At 35.6% G+C, this 23,623-nt stretch overlaps 3 protein-coding genes across 4 annotated transcripts; all 3 read left to right on the top strand.

Moving 5' to 3' along the window:
* Positions 1-1,737: 1,737 nt before the first annotated feature.
* On the top strand, positions 1,738-9,819 carry LOC114518514 (tyrosine-protein kinase receptor Tie-1-like). Of its 2 annotated transcripts, none has more exons than XM_028538532.1 (16): positions 1,738-2,518; positions 2,860-2,933; positions 3,237-3,837; positions 4,247-4,399; positions 4,476-4,814; positions 4,901-5,022; positions 5,110-5,191; positions 5,296-5,457; positions 5,701-5,817; positions 5,996-6,189; positions 6,309-6,431; positions 6,574-6,644; positions 6,863-6,903; positions 7,092-7,188; positions 8,707-8,806; positions 9,252-9,819. In XM_028538532.1, the coding sequence occupies exons 1-16, from the start codon at positions 2,386-2,388 to the stop codon at positions 9,321-9,323; spliced, it is 2,481 nt and encodes an 826-aa protein (XP_028394333.1). In that variant the 5' UTR covers positions 1,738-2,385; the 3' UTR covers positions 9,324-9,819. The 2 variants fall into 2 exon arrangements, with proteins under 2 accessions (XP_028394333.1, XP_028394332.1); XM_028538531.1 differs by having other exon boundaries at positions 4,892-5,022.
* Positions 9,820-10,900: 1,081 nt separating this feature from the next.
* Positions 10,901-17,393, top strand: LOC114518510 (ephrin type-B receptor 3-like). Its single transcript, XM_028538528.1, has 18 exons — positions 10,901-11,191; positions 11,765-11,875; positions 11,961-12,031; positions 12,142-12,793; positions 12,941-13,096; positions 13,215-13,556; positions 13,651-13,768; positions 13,863-13,918; positions 14,032-14,163; positions 14,336-14,412; positions 14,504-14,609; positions 14,707-14,768; positions 14,845-14,943; positions 15,274-15,393; positions 15,485-15,634; positions 15,735-15,779; positions 16,074-16,227; positions 16,364-17,393. Exons 2-18 carry the CDS (start codon positions 11,800-11,802, stop codon positions 16,567-16,569), a joined length of 2,622 nt encoding a protein of 873 aa, XP_028394329.1. The 5' UTR covers positions 10,901-11,191; positions 11,765-11,799; the 3' UTR covers positions 16,570-17,393.
* Positions 17,394-18,769: 1,376 nt separating this feature from the next.
* On the top strand, positions 18,770-23,490 carry LOC114517937 (proto-oncogene tyrosine-protein kinase receptor Ret-like). Its single transcript, XM_028537790.1, has 13 exons — positions 18,770-18,866; positions 19,882-20,037; positions 20,265-20,627; positions 20,768-20,934; positions 21,042-21,138; positions 21,290-21,451; positions 21,552-21,668; positions 21,791-22,002; positions 22,088-22,210; positions 22,416-22,486; positions 22,718-22,758; positions 23,008-23,104; positions 23,253-23,490. Exons 1-13 carry the CDS (start codon positions 18,770-18,772, stop codon positions 23,356-23,358), a joined length of 1,809 nt encoding a protein of 602 aa, XP_028393591.1. The 3' UTR covers positions 23,359-23,490.
* The last annotated feature ends 133 nt before the right edge of the window (positions 23,491-23,623 follow it).

The following is a 23,623-nucleotide window of genomic DNA, read 5'->3' as shown; positions in this document are numbered from 1 at the left end:
GTGAAATAGCGCAAGCGTTTCGAGTATGTTTTAATGTTTACTTGCAAGAATGCGCGCCAAAACCGTGTGACATTTTAAAATTCAAACGTCATATAATAAACGACCCGACAAGCGTTGCGAACGCTTGTTGTTTTGCAGTCAAACGGAATCCGCTGTAAGACATGAGAAATATATGACGTAAGATAAATCTGTGGATAAATGTAGGATACGCAGACTGCAGTCGTTTAATATTTTAAAGAACGAAGCATAAGTTAATAAAACATGAGAAATATATGACGTAGGATAAATATCAATCTCAGCGCGTATCCAGTGAAGCAGTAGCTAGATAGCCTTTCTCACGATGACGAATATGCCGCCATTTTTGGGGTACTTTTTCTGAAAACTGCAAGCGTGAGACCCCGTAACGGCCACCATGGCCAGAAAATTCGGACATAATTAACATTCTACTTCCTCCTAAATTTGCATATGGTGTCAAAATAAAGCTTCGTGAGTTTATAGTAAACTGTAATGTGGACAGTACTAAACGCTAAAAATACAGCTTTAGGTAGGTCGATAATAATTTGCCTTGATTGCTCGTTGCAGAGCAAGTTAATCTTAATATTTTTATATAGTATTTCGAAATGTTTTATCAGTATTCGTCCTGCATTTTCAAAACAAAGTTTTGGTCATTTATTACGTTGAATACCATATAAAACGAAAACCGTAATAGCGTAGAAATAAAATAAAAATGCAGAGCCAACATAAACCTTTACCAGCAAAATATTACCTCAGAATCTTTAATATGACACGAATTACAAGAAACAACCAGAGGAAATTGCAAAGATGCAATGATTTTCTTAAATTTTGCGAAATTTAAGAATGCGCAATAATTTATAGTTCTGCAAACGAATAATATTTGAACAGATAAGCAAATTTGCTACGGCAATCTGCATACTATGTCCACAATTTCTGGCCATGAGTCTTTAATCTTCCAATGGTCTGTTAATTCTAAAAAAAATTGCTTTTCATTTTGTTATAATTTTTAAAACCCGTTTGAAAAAATTGAAAGCACCCCAAAACGTCATCGTGAGAAAGGCTAATTAGCCATTTCCCAATTAAGGTACTGGGTCTATTTGCCAACCGCGAAGCATCTATGGACTGTTTGGAGGGATAGGAAATATAACTCTGAAATAACTAGACCCAGTACCCTGCTCGATTGGGAAATGGCTAATTGAATCAGCTGGCAGACACCTCACTCCTGTTAGTCAATATAATGGTCCATGTTCGATCCATGAGCCATGAGGGGTGTTTGGACCGTAGATAATAGAAGCCAGCTAGGAGGAAGTAAAGGATAGGCAAGGCTTTCGTTTATGGAAATTTATGCGCATTTAATCGTATTGTATATAATGAGAATTCATCCGAAGTGATGTGCGTAATATATATTGTGCATCGTGCGGTAAATCATTTCACTATGAGAATTTCATTTCTTCAATAAGTTAATTATTAATAATTATAAGTTAAAAGATATTTGGGTCGACTACTTTTCTTCACTTTCTTGATTTATATTTGAACAATATATACCTGAGCGATTAAGGTAAGTATTGATAAAGTGTGCAGCAGAATAATTCTGAAGATTTTAGGCGTCATTTTTCATGCAGCGTATATTTCACTACTCCTCTATGTTTGTTGCTTCTTTGCTGATCCACCGTCAATATTTGTACATGAAAGTGACTATATATAACACAATGTCAGATGTTATATAAATGTGTAATATAAAACTTGCCGTTTCTTCTCAGTGGTGCCAATGATTGACGCCAAGCGATATTTCGCTTCAAGTTCAGTTAAGTAATTGTGATCATGCTTGGGAAGAGGATCAATTCGATAATATGTTATAAGCTAGTCATGTTTACTGAACTAAAGAAAAATGTGCCGTCTGTATTATACAGGAACACTTCAATGTGCATGCACTTAAGAAAAGGACCGGACAGTTGCCTGTTTTACCGCATGTTTTGCACAATTTAATGAATTTCAAGCCTCGCGTTCATCTATAGTCTCACTGCACTGATTACGATCGATTAGGGTCGTAATACGACATCTAGGCTAGCAATAAACTGAATACGCCAAGAATTAAATGCGGGGAAAAAGGACTATACGTTCTCCCCTTTTTCAATTTATCCATTTCTAACCTTAACAAACCCTAATAGGTTGTGTCTTTGCTAATATATATTTGGTGCCTGTATCTGCCAATTTGTTTGCAGTTATATATTCAAAATTTTATCAGTGATAGTTGTTCATTTAGTCGATAAGTTGCTCTCAAGTAGATGAGTCACAGCAGTCAACTTGTGCACATGCAGCCTATAAATTCTGCCTGTCTGATTTTTTTGCATTCATTCCTTCTTTTTTAGAATGTCAATGTTACAAATAGCTGCTCATCATAGCGTTGGCTGTTCTTACTCTGGCATGAATTGTATCCAGAAATCTTTATTTATACTTTCACTCTTTAATGTATTTCATATACAACGCGTATTTGGGAGAAAAGGTAGGGTCACAAACCTCGGTAGCGTCGGCAGCCTGACGACTGCATTCCATGCATTCACAGGCTAATATTTTAATGTTTACTGACAATGAAAGCACTAAAATCGCATGCGTAGGCCGTAAATGTAATAGAGCAGACGTTCGCCGTCTACGCTACTCGTTCTCTTCATTTGGGGGCCCTCAGTTAAATTTCCAAACACTGTGTAATTGAACAAAATATTCTTGACATTGAAACTCTAATTGTAGGCGTAACTTTATAATATAATAATAATTATAGTTTTATCAGTTTCAGTGTCATACTGTGCAAGTTAACATAATTGTTAAACTTGTTTCTTTTCAATGTAGAAATCGTAGAAAAAAGAGCATGTACAGATCTTTTTGAACGTTCTGTAGTGAAAAGTGCTGGAAATGCCCCATATGTAAGTTAGCTGTAGTGTATTTTTCAAATCAGTATTTTTCAAGTCGTATATAGAATCAGTTTAGGTTTTAACAGCCTTGTATCTATACTGATTTATATTGGTGTTCAATGACTGAAGGTAATCTAAAATTTCTCGGGCCTAAGCCTGGCACGACACTGTTTAAAAGTGTTTGTGAACTTATGAAAGACTATAAAAAAATTATGGTCAATACTAGCGATTATTGTAAAGATTTGCAATTGTGTCACCCTGTACTGCTGTAAGTTGTTTTCTATTCACTTCCGTTATATGTATTGCAAACATCAGTGGGGTCACCATTTCATGGAAAAAATCTGCGCGATATGCCAAGCAGACAACCAACTAAAATCTTGGCTCCTGACAAGACCGTTTGAAACAAAAGATTACGAATCAATACATGTAGGTCTTGAGATGGCCAGAACGAGATGTGAAAAATGCAAAAATCAGAGAATAAAGGTTTACATTTTGCATCACAACTCAATGCAAACTCCCAGGACTTCACCCGAAATGTTAGGAAATCTTACGTTGGTGGAAACTCTCGTGAACAAAGTAGACTCAGCCTATGAATTCCATAATTTTTGGTTTGTGCCTGAGAAATCAAAGTTTTCCCTGGTGCTCCTGTCTGAAGGTAGTTGTACGAGGATTAAAATAATCGAGATATCCGCTTTCGTATGCGAAAGAAACATTATCAAAGGCGTTAATCTGACCCGCACCATTTCTCCTGCTACTGGATTTAAAAGAAAGAATGCAACATGTAATATGAAAAACGCGCTGAATCTAGAAAATGCTGAGCCATATGGTTTGTGTTCAAGCAATGGAACGTGGGATGTTCAATCTCCGTGCAAGTGTAAAATAGGATTTGCCATCGGTACCGTTGGATATTGCGTAGGTATGTAGGTTGAACAGGATGCGACTAGGTTTAGAATCTTCTGCATCATTCTGACGGCTGACGTATAATCAGCGCGATGCATTTGCATCTTGACATTTTTAAATCTTAAAAGATTTGATGATGATTTACTCTACGGTCAACAGCTGGTATACAATGTACAATTGACATTAACGTAAATGCATTTTTACGATATGCGTTTTTCTTTGCAACTTGCAATGCAATTCAGTGTAATTATATTTGCGCACTCTAGATGGCTCAAAGCCTCAAACAAATAATTGCATTGCAAGTTGCACGAAAAATTTCACAGTGCAACAGCGCCTTAAACTCCTGAAATTGAAAAATATGTAATATCATTAGCATTTTTAATACTTAGTATTTCCTGGTTACACTAACCGAGGTATTTTTACAGAATGTAAATCCAATACATACAAGTCGTCAATTGGAAATGAGAAGTGCACTCCTTGTCCAAAAAATTCCGTGAGTGAGAAAGGACAAACTCAGTGTCAGTGCAATGATGGCTTCTATCGTTTTGAAAGGGCAAATTATGGGCATCCATGTTATGGTAGGTTTGTGTTATTATTATTATTATTATATACGTAATACGTATTATAAACGTTAATATTATGTTGACCATGCAGGAATTCCTTCGGAAGTAAGGTACATCAAAGTTTTGGAGAGAACTGAGACCACGATTACGTTGCAATGGCAACAGCCTCAGAAGCAGTACCAAGGTGCCGTGTATGAAATAGAGTGCAATAAATGTCCATTAAGCACTGATAGTGCACCATGTGAAGAGCAGTGCGGAAGATCAGTGACGTTTATACCATCACAAACTGATCTCAAGTACACGAATGTGATAATACGGGGTCTGGAACAAAACACGGAATACCAGTTTGTGATTTATTCCAAGAATAAATACAGTGACCGCATCAATAAGACTAACTGGAAAAATAGTGTGAAGAAAATTAAAACTGAAGGTATAAAGATTACCGCGAGTTTATGATTCTTACATTACATTGCTTCATGTTATCTCCATTCCTATGTTTCTTCTAAGTTGACGAAGGCGGCGCCAATGACAAGTTGAAAACGCCAGAGATAATTGCAATTGCATTTGGAGTAGCTATTTTCTTGTTCATTATCATCGTGGTTGCTTTACTATTTCGGCGAAGACGATCGGCTGCACAGGTATAATTTTTTCAAGTTTTCAATATTAATTTTGTCGCGACTACGTACTCATTCCCCTTTCTATTCTCTTTCTCTTTAAAATTTCAGTCCTTGGAAGGCGACGTCAATTCTAAGAATAATGGACAAAATTCATTGCTTGTACTAGAAACGCTTCATAATCGGAATATTGGCAAGTAACTTGTAGGATTTATTCCTTACGAGGAGAATACATTTCTTAATTACCTGTAAAATCCTTTAACATTTTTTTCACCCTTCCTTTATCCAAAAACATAGAAGCTGAATATGTCGATATATTGGAAGACTGGGAGATCTCACCACGCGATCTGAAGGTTCTGAACAAGAATCTAGGAGCTGGCCATTTTGGAGTCGTAAAACAAGGCTTGTATAAACCTCAAAATGGCGATCCTGAGAGGGTTGCTGTAAAAATGTTGAAAGGTATAGTGAACTAACATTTTGAATAGCACTTTATTGAAATTACAACTCTGCAAAATCTGGAATTCAGCGGTACAAGTAATAAGCGCAGCTACATAAATACGGATCAGGATTTTGCAGTCAGACCCGAGAAATGAGAAATCAAATCGTGAATGAGAAATATAGCGGAAATTGATAATCAAAGGCTAAGTATTTACTTTCAATTTGAGTAATATTACTTACCTAACTTTCTCTCTTTCTATTAAGAAAATGCGGCCGAATCCGAGTTATTGGATCTTCTGGCTGAGATAAAGGTCTTGAAAGAAGCCAACAAGGAAAAACACCCAAATATCATAAAATTTATTGGAAGTTGTTTTATGAAAGGTGAGACTAAACGAGGGACTGGATGATTACACCCTGACCAACATGCATGAAGCGAAAGGTGGAGCACAATTTGTTTTCTTTTCATTGTATTGATCAATGCTAGAGCATACCTAGAATACAACTATAGAAACAGAATCTGCTTCTCGCAAAATTAGAATTATTCTTCTAATATCTTTAGGGAGACTCTTGATGGTAACTGAGTTTTGTCCTGGAGGAAATCTGCGAAAGTTCCTAATCAAAAGTAGAATCAATGATAACTCGTCAGATTCACACAATATTTATGTCAATATAACATCAACAATAAGCGATCGTCAGTTGTTGAAGTTAGCTGTGGATGTCGCTTGTGGAATGGTTCATCTTTCCTCTCAGAAGGTAAGCAGGCATCGTTTTATGATAATTTAAATACGCAACCTGTAATGACGTTCGCAAAGTAAATCACGAGATATGCAGGAAAATATACAGAAAGATGTTAATTAAGATATCTTTTTCAGTTTCTTCATCGGGATTTAGCGGCAAGAAATATTCTTCTTGGCAAAGAGAGCGTGGCAAAAATTTGTGACTTTGGTTTGGCCAGAGATGTTGGAAGTGCTGAAGAATATATACGAAATACGCAGGTAATTGGAAGTAAGAATATCAGTAAAGCTACGATCAGTATTGATGAGTCATTAATCTAATAGTAAATCAGATCATCTTATCAATTGTAAACTATTCATCATCCTATAGCATCTTTACGTTAGTCCATGATTCATTTTGCAGAATCTTCTTCCAGTGAAATGGATGTCCGTGGAAAGTTTATTTGATGGTGTCTTCACAACTGCAAGTGATGTGTAAGTTTCCAGACGAAGTTCTCTGGTTTTGCGAACTTTTTTAAGAAGATTCAACCTGTTTTTGTTGGAAGAAAGTGCAGAATAGACAAAGATTTACCGATGAGATTCAGGGATAAGTTTTTTTGCTGCCTTTTTTTCTTTTCATAAACTTCGGAACCTAGTGTACTAATTGCTTCCATTCACAAACTTTTGATATGACTACACTGATCTTTATGCAGGTGGAGCTTTGGCGTTCTTCTCTATGAAATCGCAACTCTCGGTAGGTGCAATGACCTGTAATCACAATAGCGATCTAATAGCAAAGGAATATACTATACTTCATTTCATTCGCACAACAAATATCATCGTATTACCAGTACTTTACTCGCTATGTCCTATGTCGCAGTGAGTATGCCCCATTTGGTCTATTTTGACCAGAACATAAAGTACCTTAATTGATCATTTCAGGTGAGGAACCATACAAGAACATTCCAGCACGTGCTGTTATCACTCACGTGGAATCAGGAGGTCGAATGTCAAAACCTCCACATTGCTCCAATGAGGTGTAAGTATTTATTTACTGATCTACCATCTACGTGCCATCGACAAACAGAAGGTAACTGCTGCGGTATAAATGCCATCGACAAACAGAAGGTAACTGCTGCGGTACTGTTAGACATGAGTAAAGCGTTTGATAGTTTACAACATAGGACTCTTTTGGATAAACTACAAGATGTTGGTGCATCGAGATCTGCTTTAAAGTGGTTCAATAGTTATTTGTCTAATAGGAAACAGACAGTTCGTATCAATTCTGCAGTTTCTGACCCGCAGCCTGTTGTAAGTGGTGTTCCTCAAGGCAGTATATTGGGACCCCTGTTATTTACCATATACGTCAAGGATTTGCCAACTGTCCCTCAAAACAGTTCACCCGAGTGCTATGTTGATGACACTAAGCTACTTATGTCATTTCGTGTTTCTGAATGTAATAACGCCCTCACAGCTTTGAATCAAGATCTCCTCAGCATCCGTAACTGGTGTTTTGACAACTGTTTGTTATTGAACCCAGGTAAAACGAAATTGATTATATATGGAAGTAGACAGATGACAGACAGGCTGCCAGAATATCGCCTCTCACTGTTGGGAAAAGTGTTGGTACCAGTAAACTCTGTAAAGGACCTCGGAGTAACTTTTGATAAAAACTTAACATTCAATGAACACATAGTAAAAACCGTCTCTGAATGTATGTCAGCACTTGGACAGATAAATCGGGTGAAGCACATTTTTAAAAGAGAGTTATTAGTGATGATAATTAACGCGTTAGTATTTAGTAAACTATACTATTGCTCTTCAGTTTGGTCAAATACCGCAGAATTTAATATCAAGAAGTGTCAACGTGTTCAGAATTTTGCTGCTCGTATAGTAACTAACACAAGAAAATATGATCACATAACACCAGCTTTGAAGGACTTAAAGTGGACACCTGTCAAAACTAATTTATATTTTAGAGATGCTGTAATGGCATTTAAATGCATGATGGGTTTGGTTCCTGATTACTTACACCAGAAATTTAGCACTAGGGGCAGTGTAAGTGGCCGTAAAACAAGGAATTCTGATAAATTGCATATCCCTTGTTTGTAAGACCAAATCTGGACAAAGGTCATTCTCTTATAGAGTTGCCAACATATGGAACAATCTGCCATCTTCTATAAAGTCAAGTGAATGTTTAAGTAGTTTTAAAAGTAAATTAAGGAAATATCTTTTAAATGAATTTTTATTGACTAGCTAACATAACATAGTAACTTAAATTTTTATCATAGTATCGTAACTTATTTATTGTAAATTTGTCACTGAAAAGCCCCTGTTGGGGAGTGTCAATAAAGTATTGTAATGTAATTGTAATTGTTGTAATTGTACGTAATATGGTAGTTTCACATCAGCGTGTACAGAAGGTAACATCATATAGTTAGGAAGTAACATACTGTTTTACAGGGTTGATCGGGATATTTATTGAAATTAAAGAAATATCTTTTTCCTTGAGTGTTAACGCAGTTATGTGAACGTAATTAATATTGTTCTCTTTTAGATATGAACTAATGTCAAATTGTTGGAAAGTTGATCCAAAGGAGCGACCCACTTTCCCAGAAATATTCCAGGCTTTACGTGATATGCTGAATGATAGAGAGGTACAGGTTGCTTTGATATTGACTTGGTGTGGATTAATATTGAACAAAAGATAAATTTTTGGTAAAAATTATTGGGTTAACGAGTGTTTTTTAACGAGAGTTGTATGCATGCATGGTAATGTATGGATAATATATGATAATGGAAGGAGAAATGTCTGATAAAATAAGGAAAATTTATTGAAAATGTTTGGTAAAGGATGGATAAATGTGGGGAAAGAGGATAAATGTATGATAAAAGTAGGCTATTGTGATTCTGATATTGCATGGAGAGCTCTTCATTATGTTTGTGTGATACGACTAGTAAATCACATGTTAATCAATTTGGCATACATGCAACTTTGCGATATGCGCTTTTCGCGACCACATATCCGGGCTTAATTGCATGTCTCGGCGGAACATGCACCCTCGCGCGCGAAAGATTTTGACAAGACTTTATTTTCTTCAGCATACGTACATTAACGTTACTCAAGTAAAAGATGGACTACAGATGGCGGTTCAGTCTGCTGTGAGAGGGTGACTATACGATGAAATGAACGGATTTCTCACATGATCTATGAAGTGGGCTGAAGTTCTTGTTTTTCACTATATTCAAATAGGAATTCCGGTAATTTAGTACGGAAAATCAATAATACAAGCATATTTGGAAGTAGATTTCCACATGTAAATGTATTGTGATATTTTCATTATTTTTTGGGATTGTATATTGTATTTAGTTTTAGATCTTAAGGATGGTTCCAGAATCCAGATGTTTCCAAAGTGTCAATATAATAATTTTGGGATAATCGGCGATGCTGGCTCAATTGCTTTACTTGGCTTAATACATGATAGCAATGTCGCAACGTTTTAGGTTGTAAGGTTGGGTGGTGATTTTTGCCTGATGCTTCCTTAATTAAGATATACATTAGGCTAGGAACAGAACTAGTGTTTCAACATAATGACTTAGAAATTACATATGATATACAGATTTATGTTCCCAACAAATTTTGAAAGTTCCGGTGTTAATTTCGGTTGCCAGAGGTACCTTATATTTATTTGTTGGAGACGATAAATTAATTAAACTTTCGTGTGTATTATCTCACGAAGGGCTTTTAATCTTAAGTTAATCGGTATGTAAACGAAACTGGGAGTTTATTAGTAAATTACTTTCGCAACTTTTTGCCCTACGGTTTCCTGACGAGACAATTCAAGTCTGATATCGAAGTACAACTCAGCAAATTCATTGAATTCATATTCTCCTAAAAGAGAGACATATTTGGCTGTCGTGACTTGTCGCATAGTTTTTCATTCATTTAAATCTTTATTTGACATGTTTGAGTGCAATATCGGTCTGTGCGGTTTGTGAAATTCGTCAGAACAGAATTATCCGACTGAAGAGACATTCGTCCTTGCCAGTTTTGTATTAAAACGACTTGGCATCGTTCCGTATATTGCTCTTATATACACTCTCCTGTTATTCTGCTAATATAGGCCAGCTTGTGTGCCGAATATTACTCTATGTTAGACTGGCATCTTTGGCATTTTTGTGTGTATGTTGAAAGAGGTATTCTTTATTGTAAAGAGTACAACTACTCGAGGAACAAAGACGTCGGGGAATGACGCAAAGGACGGTCATTGAAACTTGTTCATCACAACTTTTTGTTTATCAGACTTGTCGCCTTGAAATATAATGACAGCTCTCTTTAAGCAGTTCAACTTTTAAACTAATGCTAATCATTATAATGCTTATGCTTATCATTAAAGCTCTGATATTAGCACTTAGTGAATTTTAATATCCATGTAAATAACACAAAAACTGACTTCCTTTTCGGGTGGAAATGTTATATTGATTTGAATAAGCTAGTTAACTCCTTTCCCCCTATACTTCCGAGTAACAACCATATACGACCTAAAAAATTTTCCTAAAATCTTTCATTTCTGTTGGATTTCACTTTTCATTTTACAAAAACTATTTCTTTTATTCGATGAGCTCGTACCCGGGCCATTATGGTGTAATTTAATGGACGTTTTCTTTGGATTTCGACAAATGACCGCTCATTCTTTTTACTGTATTATAATTATCTTTTAAACAGGCGGAACCTCTCCAGAGTCAAGCATCCGGCACACAAAATATTCATTCACATACAAAGCATCACAGCGTGAGGCACTGAGAATTCGTCAGCTTTATACGCCGTTAAATGAATATTTTGAAGCATTGTAAACAGTATTGTTAAGAACTGTCGCTTCGTATGAGAGGATTACCGTGAAAAGGAAAGTGAATTTTGGCATTTCGTGTTTTACGATGAGACAACCACGATGAAAGGCTTTTAAACACGTTGTTGTGTGGGGGTTTCGAAACTTTGATCTCTTTGAACGTCGTGAGAAATCTCAACGCACGCAGTGAAACAGGTTAGTTTCATGTTGTAAGATGTAGCTTATATAAAAATACTAAATCGTAGTTTTCATCATGACGTAGAATATGAACGTGTGAGCCGGTTTTACGGGCGATGTGACATAGTCTGTTACGTCTTTTGTGGTTTAAATGCAAATCGGTATTCACTTCATGTTGCCAGGCATGTGTGACGATGCTGTATTATAACTACAACTATAAACCTCAGTGATGTATCATTACGATAAGTCGGATTAAACAGAAACCGGGCTTAATTATTTGGGTAATAAATAAGCTATCTCAGTATGGTGTAACAATATTTATTTAAAACTGATAAATATTGTATTTGCGTCAGTAAATAATATGTATAACAAAGATTTTTGGAAGCTAATATCAACTATGATCGTCTGTCTGTTAACTTCCAAAACATTATTTGTAACAACGTTTAACAACTATTCCGGCATGCTTGTCCATGTAAAACATATAAACTGATATATATTCAGAGAAAACTAAAATAAAAAGATGTGTAGAATTATATTGAACTAACAATCCTAACACATTGGGAAAATTTAAGATATTTTATATTATTTTAGAACGTGAGCTTGGGTTTTAGTAAAAAAAATTACAAATGTATTCCTTGGTTTTATTCCCTACCTGGATCATTTGGATCACAATTCATCTGCCATTTTCCAGTGGTAAAAAAGGTTTGTGAAATCTTTATTCAGTTTGTCACTTTATCCATGTTTTGGTGAATAAATTATTATAATAATAAATATTTTCTGTATTTAGAAATTATATCCAATAATATCTTGGAAAAGGGAAATTTACAGTTTTTTCTAGTTAGTGGAAGGGGAGACGTTGTGAGTTTATTGATTCTTCTTATTAAACATTGCCTGTTTAAAAAACCACGGCCGCGTGTTACTAAAACCGCATCATAAAAAAGTATTCAGAATTATTTTTTCTTTTTTAGTGGGGTTTTCCAACGAACGGAGATAATTACGTTAAAACTTGTGGTTTAGGATCGTCTGCAGACTTTTGGTTTGTCACCAAATACATGAATCTTCCTTCATCGTATGCTGACGTGATCTATGTCGATGTTGAGGCAATGCTTACCGCCGACAAATGCTTTAACCCCCCTGATGGTAGTGATTTCGTACCGTGTTTTACTAGCGATTTTGAGGTTTATACTTATCGAGAGAGTACACCAGAGCCTGAAAGAAATACTGTCGTTAGTTTATTCAATTCCCATGTTTATACATTCGGAAACAATTCACGGCCTGGTATAACCCAAAGCTTTAGCTTTAGCTTTAGCAGAAACGGAACAACAGGCGTTTCATTTGGTGTAAGATCACGAGGCGCGTGTGGAAAAATTTTTAACATGACCATCTATCACTACTTTTGCGAGGAAAAATTTTCAAACAGTATCAGACTGGTAAAGACTTCAGCGCCTCTGAGTGGATCTAAACTTGTCCCTGCTAATTGCTCTCAGCACTCGTTACCCTTAAACGCCAGCACGGGCCTGCAAGGAAATTGTAAAAGTAATGGAACCTGGGATATGAATGAAGATTTCAAATGTTTGTGCATTGAGGGATACGAACCTAATACCACGCTAGGATGCTCAGGTATACATTACGAAGATTAGAAACACCGACAAGAAGCTTAACGTGAACTGGAACAACATGACATAAACAACTATTATTCAAAGGCAGAAACAATTTCAACAAATGCAACGAATACAACAACCATAATTTATCCTCTTTCATTAACAGAGTGCCCAACTGACAGCTTCAAACCAAACGTTGCGAATACTCCTTGCAAAAAATGTCCTTTAAGAAGTAGAAGCATCAATAATCGAACCAGCTGTCAATGTAAAAGTGGCTTTTACAAAAGTCCTTCAAATTACACACAACTTTCTCCTTGTTATGGTAAATAAAGAGCCTGACTTCATACTCTGAATAAGTATAAGTTTGGTAGATAATTGATTTTCTACCATGACTGTTGAATTGTTTCATTCTTAATACCTAGCATATGATTTATTTTTAGCACCACTTGTATTAAATAAAGCTCCGACGATAAAGTACAACAAAACTGTGAATATTTTAACTGTATCTTGGATCGAACCTAGCAAGACAGAAAGTTTGGATGAAGCTATCTTTTACGATGTTAAATGTGTCTTATGCAACGAGATATGCAATGAAACGTGCAAAAACGTGGTATTCAATCCGAGAAGTTATAACTTGAGCGACACATTAGTTGCTGTGACGGGATTACAACCTGATAAAAAATATATCTTCAGGGTTTTTCCCAAAAATAGTTTAAATGAACAAATCTCGAGAGACAAATGGAACTTCAAGGAAACCAATGATTTCATCTTTTCATCAAATAGTAAGTGACTGTCCATGCATTGATTACACGTTTTAATTGTTAGGCTTGTGTAAGTGCACGATTTGATTTGTAATTTATTTCTACCAAAACGCAGAAGATCAACCAGTTCCCGAAAAAGAAGGAAGCAACAATACTGTTAGTATTATCGTCGCTGTAATTGCCGTGGTGTTGCTTGTTATCATCATTTTCATTGTGGTTTTTGCTTTTAAAAGGTGAGATTTTGGGAATGTCTGGGCCGGTACACAAATAGTGCTGTAATTTCATAAGCTTTGTCTGTTAATTTGGCGTATGTTGTTTTTTATTCAGGCGAGGAAATTCGAAGCCAAAGGACAAACACCTTGAAACATTTCTAAATAATGGAGGTAGGTTTGACCATAGTTTGACATTCGCAAATTCACCAAGCGATTCTAAATTGTGTATAGATTTTTGGTTAAACAGACGTATTTCTAATGAAATATGAATATTTTTGTTGTAGTCGACTTACCAAATGTTGGTCTGAAGCCATACGTGGATCCATCGAATTATTCAAATGCTGAAGAAGCAGTTGAGGAATTTGCCAATGAACTTGATCTCAATCAAATATTTTTGGAAAGAATGATCGGTGGAGGTGAATTCATTTCTTTGAATCAATATTAGCAGTGTGAAAATAGGGAAAGGAGAATAGAAGATGTGAAAAAGGAGAAGTTGATAAAAGGAATAAGAAGAAAATGAAAAGACTAAAAATCGGAAAGTAATCAAAATAGAGTTCTCAAAATCTCATATCTCTTTTTTTTCATCAGGTGAATTTGGCGATGTTTACAAAGGCGTGTTGACGAGTGATGGAAATCAAATTCCAATTGCAGTTAAAACCCTAAAAGTATGGATCACCCACAATTTTCTACACTGGTTCAACCTTATTTTTCCAATCTATAAGTGAAATGCTCATTCTTTTATTTGTTATTTTCCAGGCCGATGCATCTTCAAAAAACTCAAGAGATTTCCTGTTGGAGGCGTCAGTAATGGCTCAGTTTGATAATCCAAATGTTGTGAAAATGGAAGGAGTTGTAACGAAGTGTGAGTGAAAACCAGTCGCTTCGAATGATACCAATTGACAAATATTAGTATGATTACTGTGGGTTATTTATATTGCATGCATTATACTCCTTTTTAGCAAAACCACGAATGATTGTGATCGAGTACATGTCTAATGGATCGTTGGACCACTATCTCAAGGTGATTCTTTACAATCAACTTTATACATCGTTTGTCTGCTACAGGCGAATATTTTGTGTTCTTCATAATAATTTAGAGAAACGATGGAATGCTGACACAGCTTCAGTTGCTTGGCATGGCCAGAGGTGTTGCGTCTGGGATGAATTACTTGTCTGAGATTCATTTTGTACACAGGGTAACATTTTTTATTTTAAACTAGTATTTTAAAGGGAGGTCGAACTTTATCAGTGTATAGGACCTCTTCAAACATTCAAATGTGGGGTTTCCAAGGGATTAAACTATCTATAGAATGATTTATATAATAGTTAAGTTGAGATAAACCTGGAAACAAGGAACCAGATTTATTTTATGGAGCTCTGAATAAACATTATAGCTGGTAGTTTCTTTTTCATTTAACTAAAACTGCATGATGAAGTTATCTTGTATTGTCATTACCTATTAATACCCACAGTAGCATACGTTAGATAGTTTTAATTTAAGTATTAATATTATTATTCTTTACAAGGATTTGGCGGCACGAAACGTGTTGGTCAACGATATGATGCTTTGCAAAATTTCTGACTTCGGTCTCTCACGAGAACTGGAAACAACAAATACACAATCCGTTGGAGAATATGAGACGTCTGTAAGTTAAGACTGGTTGATTTGAAAAAAATATTATGCTCAGATTTGTTAAAAAGAGGATAATATTGATAATAATATTTCATTTGGTTTAGGGAGGAAAGATTCCTATTCGATGGACGGCCCCTGAAGCATTCAAATTTCGCATATTTTCAACAGCAAGTGACGTCTGGAGTTTTGGTATTTTGCTTTGGGAAATCATGTCATTTGGTCAAAGACCTTACTGGGAATGGGATAACTTCAAAGTATGTGAATTTCAGAGGGTTGCGACGTTTCTGAAGATTGTATTCCATAGTTTGCCAGTTCAACGAAGTTGAGATTATTTGATTTATCTCCAATTTTTAGGTAATGGAAGATGTTGATAATGGCTACCGGCTCCCCCCGCCGCACGTAAGTAAATCTATTGAATTATAAATATCAAAATACATTTAGAGAAGAAGACAACGAAGGAACAGCGTAGCAGCATCTTCAAGTTCACGATGTGATGCAACAACTGCCTAGACAAAAACACTTGTCAACGTTTTGACCCTTCGTCAGGAGAGTTAGTATGACGTGACAAGAGTATTATTTACTCTCCTGGAGAAAGCCCTTAGATCTAAACATTGAAGAGTGCTTTTGTCCATTTCAGGCAAATTGTCAACAATAACGTTCAATTTTTAATATACATTATTTTTTCAATTCAAGAATTGTCCTCATGGCATCCATTGCCTGATGCTTCACTGTTGGAAAGCTGAACGAAGCGAACGGCCAAGTTTTGCACAAATTACCATCGTCATTGACAGATGGATCAGATCCCCTGAAACTTTGAACCATGAAGTTAATTTTTTTATCACAATTGGTAAGTGAGGGACAGTCCAGTCTAGTCTAGTTCAGGTTCACGTTCAATACTGTGGATACATGAAGCCTCTTTGCTAAATACGTCGTCTGATTGATAAGAAAATTAAATTGAAAATATCCTCTTGCTTTTAATATAGGTGATTGGCTTACAACGATCAAAATGGGCAGTTATAAAGCTATGTTTATTGAAGCAGGTTACAAAAAACAATCAGATATCATCGATTTAACTCATGAAGATTTAATATCAATGGGGGTTACATTGATTGGACATCGTAATAAAATCATAAAAGGCATTGAGACGCTGAGGGCTCGAAAGTCCAGGCAACAACTGCCATTGTTATGAAGCTCTTGAACTTCGCTGTGAATATTGTTTGGTAACTTTCAACATTAACTGCTGGAATTATTCGACTTTGATCCGTTGGTTGTAAATATTAGAAGATCAAGGATGGTTTCAGAGAAGTATATGTCGGAGTGTTTTCATTTGTGTATATAAAGGCGGTCTGACAGATTTGAATATCAGAACACTGAGCAGGGAGTAATCCAGGGAATCTAAAAGATAAATCTGAGGACTTCACACGTACAATTGTCACGTACTTGTACGTCGAATTATCACGTACAAGTTTTCTAAACGTTCGAAAGAAGAGTTAATCCCTGAAAAGAAACACCATGTTATATATATACGCATTTTCAAGATTCGTTGTTGTTACCAGAACCCATAGAGCAAACGAATGGACGACAATGGTCATGATCACTACTCGGTCGGTGTTATAACATCAAAATATTTGCCGACAAGAAAAAACTTCAGCGGGATACAAAAGTTTGAACAATTTGTTCGACCCCTGCTTTCTATATATTGTATTTAAACAATGGATGTCCAACATCATTAAATATTTTTTTTTGGATTGCGCATATACTTACCTTCTAACGAATTAACAAATTGCTGACGCTTAATCTTATACTTGTATGAAGAATATTTGTAATTGAGAATTCTAATCAAAACGACTGTAGCAATTTGAACAATTTACAATGGCAGATGACTATTCTACTTGATGAGTAAATCTCGGAGATAACAGTTACCAATAACAGTGTGTAATATTCAACTAGGTATGTTGACGAGGTTTAAAGGGTCTTAATTTCGAGTGCCAGTGACAAGAGCAATGCACCGGCATCGCAAAAGCGTAGGTTCGATTCCTTCCGGTGGACCTATAGTTGACTCATTTTTCCATCAACTGTTCCTGGCTTGAATTTGAAGTGTGTATAATACCACTCGAAATTAAGACCCTTTAAACCTCTAGAATATTCCTGCATCGAGTGAAGTGCCAAAAATCATAATATAGGTATGTTGACGTTTGATAATTTACGAACATTGTTCGCCACAGGTATTATACAAACCTATAAAATTGAAACCAAATAAGACTTGAGTTTCTTACGTTAATTAGTTTGTTTATATCTTCTTCTGCGCATTAATATGAATTCAGGTAACTTTCTCATCATGCATTTATCAAGTTTTCATCCTAATTTTGAAATCATTTGGTCATATACCTTGAAATTATCGTAAAACGTTACAAGCCCAGACAGAATTATATTTATATAACTTTGATTTCAATATTATTATGTGTTAATACTAAAATACGAGCTTCCGATCATGATACAGGCGACAATACATTGATCCAAACTAAGGAATTTGGTGATTAGAAAGTTGAGGAAATTTCAGTTGAGGAATAGGAAGCTAAGGGAATCTTATATAGTCACTCCTAAAACCATCACCCGTAATTATATGAAATTTAAATTAACAGTACATATATTACTTTTGTTCTTGAAACGTAACCTTTGAATTTTTTAGCTGATTCTCCCTTTATTTATATTTACTGGGCAAATTCTTTGCTCTTATAATGGCAATACTCTGGTTTTCGATATGGTGCATTGTGATGTTACCATTAGTTCACCCAGAAGAAGGTTAGTGAACGTTTTGCAATTAAAAAGTATGTATCATGTTTTATGTTTAGTTTATCAATGTTCATTTCCTACCGCGTACATTAACTAACTTTGATTAAAATGATATCTTCTATAGTAACAATTAAAGACGATGATTTAAAAGATTGGTATAAAGGAATAATAGCATTAAAGGGTTACGGAGAAAGAGTAAGTGGATCCGGCGCTGAAATTATTATTTAGTTGCTGGACAATAAATCATGTAACGTTTCAGTTTAAGTTTTCATACAAACCGGCCTTGTTTGCTCTATTATATGTTGCACTTACAAATAATATAAATTATAATGCGTGTAAGTACAGCTTTTTTTCAAGCACGGACCGCCCTTTCAACTTTTTAAGTACAGGATGTCATATTAATTTAACGTGATAGACGATATACTATAGATATCATCGCAAAAACTATACGCCTTCCAACACACGAACGTCCAATTTATAGTGCAATCGTATAAATATTGTAATAATTTATTTATCGTGTTTTATAAAAGTGGCATGTCAAAGAAAACATCCTGCATACTTGTGGTATTGGTGAAGAAGCTGATATTTGGTTAATCATGTCTTATATTGATCTCAGTGAAAGCATCGCTGAAGTAATCAACGTGGATGTGGAAGCTGAACTTACCCTGTGTGATGATCCTAAAGCAGAGGAAGGTTCACCAGGCAAACTGGAGTGTCTTTCAAACTACTTTGAGGTTTATATTTATCGAGGGAAGATTGAAAAGACATCTCCTGATCTGAATTACCTGACAGAAAGATTTCAGCCACTTTACAACATCACCAACGATACCTCGCCTAATTCAATCTTTACCAGAAGTATCAAAACTTTTTCCTTTCCTCAAAATCATTCACAAGGAGTGACCTTTGCGATAAGATCCAGAGGAACTTGTGGATCAATATTCAGAATGAAAATGTATTATTATTACTGTAAGGAAATATTTATCGATGGTCTACAATTCGAGAACACCACATCGCCTGCAAAAGGGTTTAAAACAGTTACAGCAAAAAATTGTTCAAACAACTCAGTAAAATCAATAAATGCAGCAGGAAACAAATCATCGTATAGTGGATATTGTTTTGTCAATGGCACGTGGAGTATACCGCAGTATGCTGCTTCACGATGCTTATGTCGTGAGGGATACACGCTAACAGACGGCTTATGCGCAAGTAAGTTGAATAAAATAATTCTAACCTACGTTTGTGAATTGCATGTGCAGATATAAAGACAATTTGAATTCAAATGAAAAAGGTGGAAACTATTTATGAACGGTTAACCGTTAAATATACATGGTGCATCTTAATTACCGTTATATGTTATCGAACGGTCTTCTACTAAAGCTCTACCTTACTTGTTATATCTAGCTTATCAGGTTCTCATTTATAGTTTAACGCTCGTGCTAGCTTAGTATGCACATAAGAGGAGTGGAGTGGAAACGAGGAAGATAAAATAGTGCGTAAAACTGCGCATAATTTCGGAAGCGTGCTTGTTAGAGGAGGTCAAATATAATCTGCAGTTTTAATTCAAGTAATTTCAATTACTTCAGGCCAATTCCATTTATATTTGTTCATCACTAGTTTTTGTTTTATCTTGGTTATACAGGCTTGTACAGTCTTCTATAGTATTTGAATTTTGCACAGTCTACTTTTATTTGTTTTTGTATTATTATAGGTTGTTCAGGAAATACTTACAAAAAGAACATTTCAAACGAAAATTGCAATCAGTGTCCTATGAACACTAAGAGCAACATCTATAAAATCAGTTGTGATTGTGAAGATGGTTATTATAAAGATCCATCTGCTAACTCTGATCCATCATCTTGTTATTGTAAGTTGATCGAATTTTTTGAGCTTGTGAATAAAAAAATTAGAAATGAACAGTTTTTCATTTACCGCGCTTGGTGGCAGAAAATATTTTCGAATATCTTTCCTCGTATTTTTTTCTAACTTCTGTAATGAAAAGATGCCTAGTTCAGGGGAGGGCTTCGTGACTTGTGTCAAGGTGGGGGTCAGCATCACCTTTGATTAACTTTTCTACATTTTTCATGTCTGTAGCTCTAATAGTACTTAAAGACAAACCCAGCATAAAGCTCCTTGACCTGGTAGGCGGTGCTGAAATTACATGGACAAACAAGACAAAAGCCAGGATATCAGATGATATCTTACGTGAAATCATCCTGTACGATGTTAGATGCTATAAATGCAACCAGAGCATATGTAATAAAACTTCATGTATGAATGAGACATACGAACCTGGACAGAATAACTTGATTGAGACCAAGGTGATTGTGTCTAACCTTACAATTGGAGGCAAATACGTTTTCAGAGTGTACGCTAAAAACAGTTTGAATGACAACGTTCCTCAAAAGGAATGGAAATATGTGGAAACAGACAAAGTTGTCATTCCATTGCCAGTTGGTAAGGACGAACTCGTACATTTTAAGTCGTTTTGGTTTTTTTCCGCACCAATGACAGGATCACAAGGAAATTATCACTGCAGTCACATCTTTGTGATGAAATTTACAATTGTCTTACTCGAAGTTCTTTCTTTTCCCCAGAACCAGACCCAACGACAGGTATACCTTCAGACGATACCTCAAACGTAAGTGCCAACAATGGTCATCCTGGATACGTAATTGCCATTGCAGGTGGAATTCCGTGCTTCGTGTTAGTTCTTGTCGTCGGGATTGTATTTCGTACTCGAAGAAGACAATCAACTGTACAGGTAAATGTCCCTAAAATGATCCTAGAGCAGTTCAGGCGTCGAGAAAACGCTATTTACTCTGCTAGGTACTTTTTCTGCATGTTCTTCAAAACGTTTGAATATTTTAGAAACATCGATCCAGAGAAGACAATAGCGCTGCTGATGACAGGCAGAATTTGCATTACGCTTCATCCCTTGTAATGGTGTCCCCACGTAATCTCACAGGTAAATGTTACAGTACAATTATACATAGTTTACATTTTATCATGAAAACTATATAAAAATTGGGTTCTTGAAAGTCGACTACCTATGTCATCTTCTCGTTTATTGAAATCCAGAAAGATGTTGTTAAAATGATCATTTTTCCCTTAACCAGAAACTGAATATGCTGACGTATTGGAAGACTGGGAGATTTCACCAAACGATTTGAAGGTGCTGAACAAAAAACTGGGAGCTGGTCAATTTGGAGTTGTGAAGCAAGGCTTATATACACCTCGAAATGGTGACTCAGAGAAGGTTGCTATAAAAATGTTGAAAGGTAATAAATGTATGTATCTATAACAATATATGATTTAAAAATATGGGGTAGAAGGACAACGTATTGGCATTGTGTAATTTAATATTTTGGTTTATTGAAGAAAATGCGTCTGAATTCGACTTATCCCAGCTATTGGCTGAAATAAAGATTTTAAAAGAAGCCAATAAGGAACAACACCCAAATATTATAAAATTTATTGGAAGTTGCTTTGTGAAAGGTGAGGAAAAACTGCAAGGGATGACAGTAGAAATATGATGAAGTTGTGTCAATCATCTATATAATATATATACCCAGCATCACTTAGACAGGATGGTAATGACATACATTTTTCCTTTTCAGGGAGACTTGTGATGGTAACTGAGTTTTGTCCTGGAGGAAATCTACGAAGATTCCTGATCAAAAGTAGAATCAATGATGACTCGTCACCAGGATATGTCAATAAAACGTCAGAGTCAGATTATGCCAATGTAAATTCAATGTTGAGCCATCGTCAATTGTTGAAATTTGCTGTGGATGTCGCTTGCGGAATGGTTCATCTTTCCTCTCAAAACGTATAGGAATTAATCCTCAAAGCGTTAGTAAACAGGCTTGCAAGATTGAGGGAGTTACTAATCAAGATTTTATGTGCTCTTTTAGTTTCTTCATCGGGATTTAGCGGCAAGAAATGTCCTTCTTGGTGAAGAGAATGTGGCTAAAATTTGTGACTTTGGTTTGGCCAGAGATGTTGGAAGTGCTGAAGAGTATATACGAAATACGCAGGTAAATGATGTGACTCATGTGAGCTAAACTGAACCGAAAATTTCAGTAACATTTGCATGTTAATAGGACTCAGTGTGATCATGGCACAATTAAGTTTAAAGGCCTTATTAAACTTTCTCTTATCATATCAATCCATCTATATATTAACAGTAGGGATTATGTGGAAGTTACAGGTTAGTTTCCATGACATGACTCACTTTTGCAGCATCTTCTTCCAGTGAAATGGATGTCCTTGGAAAGTTTATTTTATGGTGTCTTTACAACTGCCAGCGATGTGTAAGTTCATATTTTATAAATGGAACATTCGGGTGTTGAGAGTTCTCCACACTTTAAACATTTTTCTTAACTGTCATTCAAGTTCAACCATCCATGTGTAAAATATGCTGTTCAGTGAACACTTCACATCCACATAAACATTTTCATCGTTAAGAACATGTTTGTCTTTAATTAAAGCGCACTCCTTTCATTATTATCTGTCCATGCAGCACTGATTTTATTAATGTACAGATGGAGTTTTGGTGTCCTCCTCTATGAAATTACAACTCTTGGTGGGTATGATAACATAAAATCAAATCTGTTAACAGTCTTTTTTATACTTTTGTCCAATTTCACTTTTATATCTTTCTACTACTTGCATTACTAAAAATTACTGGTGTGACAAAACAGCTAAATTTATCAATTTCCAATCCAACTCTAACCAAAGGCAAGAATATTCATTTTCAAAATTTCACTATAACAATTTCTATAACGTGCTTAGTAATATATTGTGTATTATTTTGAAACAATTACATATTTAGGTGAGGAACCATACAAGAACATTCCACCACGTGCTGTTATCACTCACGTGGAATCAGGAGGTCGAATGACAAAACCTCCACATTGCTCAAATGAGGTGTAAGTAGAGATGAAGAATTCTTTAATTCAATATCGATAGTCCAACCTTCCTCTTCAAACCGTATATTGACCGTTAAAGCCATAATTTTTCTGTAATGTGGCCTTTTGTCAGGCATGCAGGAGCGAAATTCATATTGTTCTCTTCTAGGTATAAAATAATGTCAAATTGCTGGAAAATCGACCCAAAAGAGCGTCCCACTTTCCCAGAAATATTGCAGGTTTTACGTGATATGCTGGATGATAGAGAGGTGTGAATTTGGATAAATTTATAGCATAAAAGTAAGGTGGATGTATGGTAATGATGGAGTAAATGTTTGGTAAACTTTGTTGCTTATACGTCACAATATGTTTCTAAAGATATTTACACGAGTCTTTGTCCTGTTTAGCACACGTATATCAATGTATCACAAGTAAAACAGTGAACGACTATACAGATAGCAGCCCAGCCTGCAGATGCTGTGACCACGATGGACGAGACGAATTCTAATAGCAAATCGTGTTCTCAATCGACAATCGTTT

Source organism: Dendronephthya gigantea, unplaced genomic scaffold (assembly GCF_004324835.1).
Source record: "Dendronephthya gigantea isolate DGI-Jeju-01 unplaced genomic scaffold, DenGig_1.0 000010F, whole genome shotgun sequence".
In the NCBI taxonomy this organism is placed as follows: domain Eukaryota; kingdom Metazoa; phylum Cnidaria; class Anthozoa; order Malacalcyonacea; family Nephtheidae; genus Dendronephthya; species Dendronephthya gigantea.
This window is presented reverse-complemented; position numbering and strand designations above follow the sequence as displayed.

Coding starts and splice junctions, on each gene's coding strand:
- LOC114518514 (XM_028538531.1), top strand. CDS start 2,386: ATGTCAATGTTACAAATAGCTGCTCATCATAGCGTTGGCTGTTCTTAC. Junction 5,458..5,700: donor TGCTGTAAAAATGTTGAAAG/GTATAGTGAACT, acceptor CTTTCTATTAAG/AAAATGCGGCCGAATCCGAG. Junction 7,189..8,706: donor CCACATTGCTCCAATGAGGT/GTAAGTATTTAT, acceptor GTTCTCTTTTAG/ATATGAACTAATGTCAAATT.
- LOC114517937 (XM_028537790.1), top strand. CDS start 18,770: ATGTCTTATATTGATCTCAGTGAAAGCATCGCTGAAGTAATCAACGTG. Junction 20,628..20,767: donor TGTCATTCCATTGCCAGTTG/GTAAGGACGAAC, acceptor TCTTTTCCCCAG/AACCAGACCCAACGACAGGT. Junction 22,211..22,415: donor AGTATATACGAAATACGCAG/GTAAATGATGTG, acceptor TCACTTTTGCAG/CATCTTCTTCCAGTGAAATG.
- LOC114518510 (XM_028538528.1), top strand. CDS start 11,800: ATGTATTCCTTGGTTTTATTCCCTACCTGGATCATTTGGATCACAATT. Junction 15,394..15,484: donor TTGGAGAATATGAGACGTCT/GTAAGTTAAGAC, acceptor CATTTGGTTTAG/GGAGGAAAGATTCCTATTCG. Junction 16,228..16,363: donor TAATTTTTTTATCACAATTG/GTAAGTGAGGGA, acceptor CTTTTAATATAG/GTGATTGGCTTACAACGATC.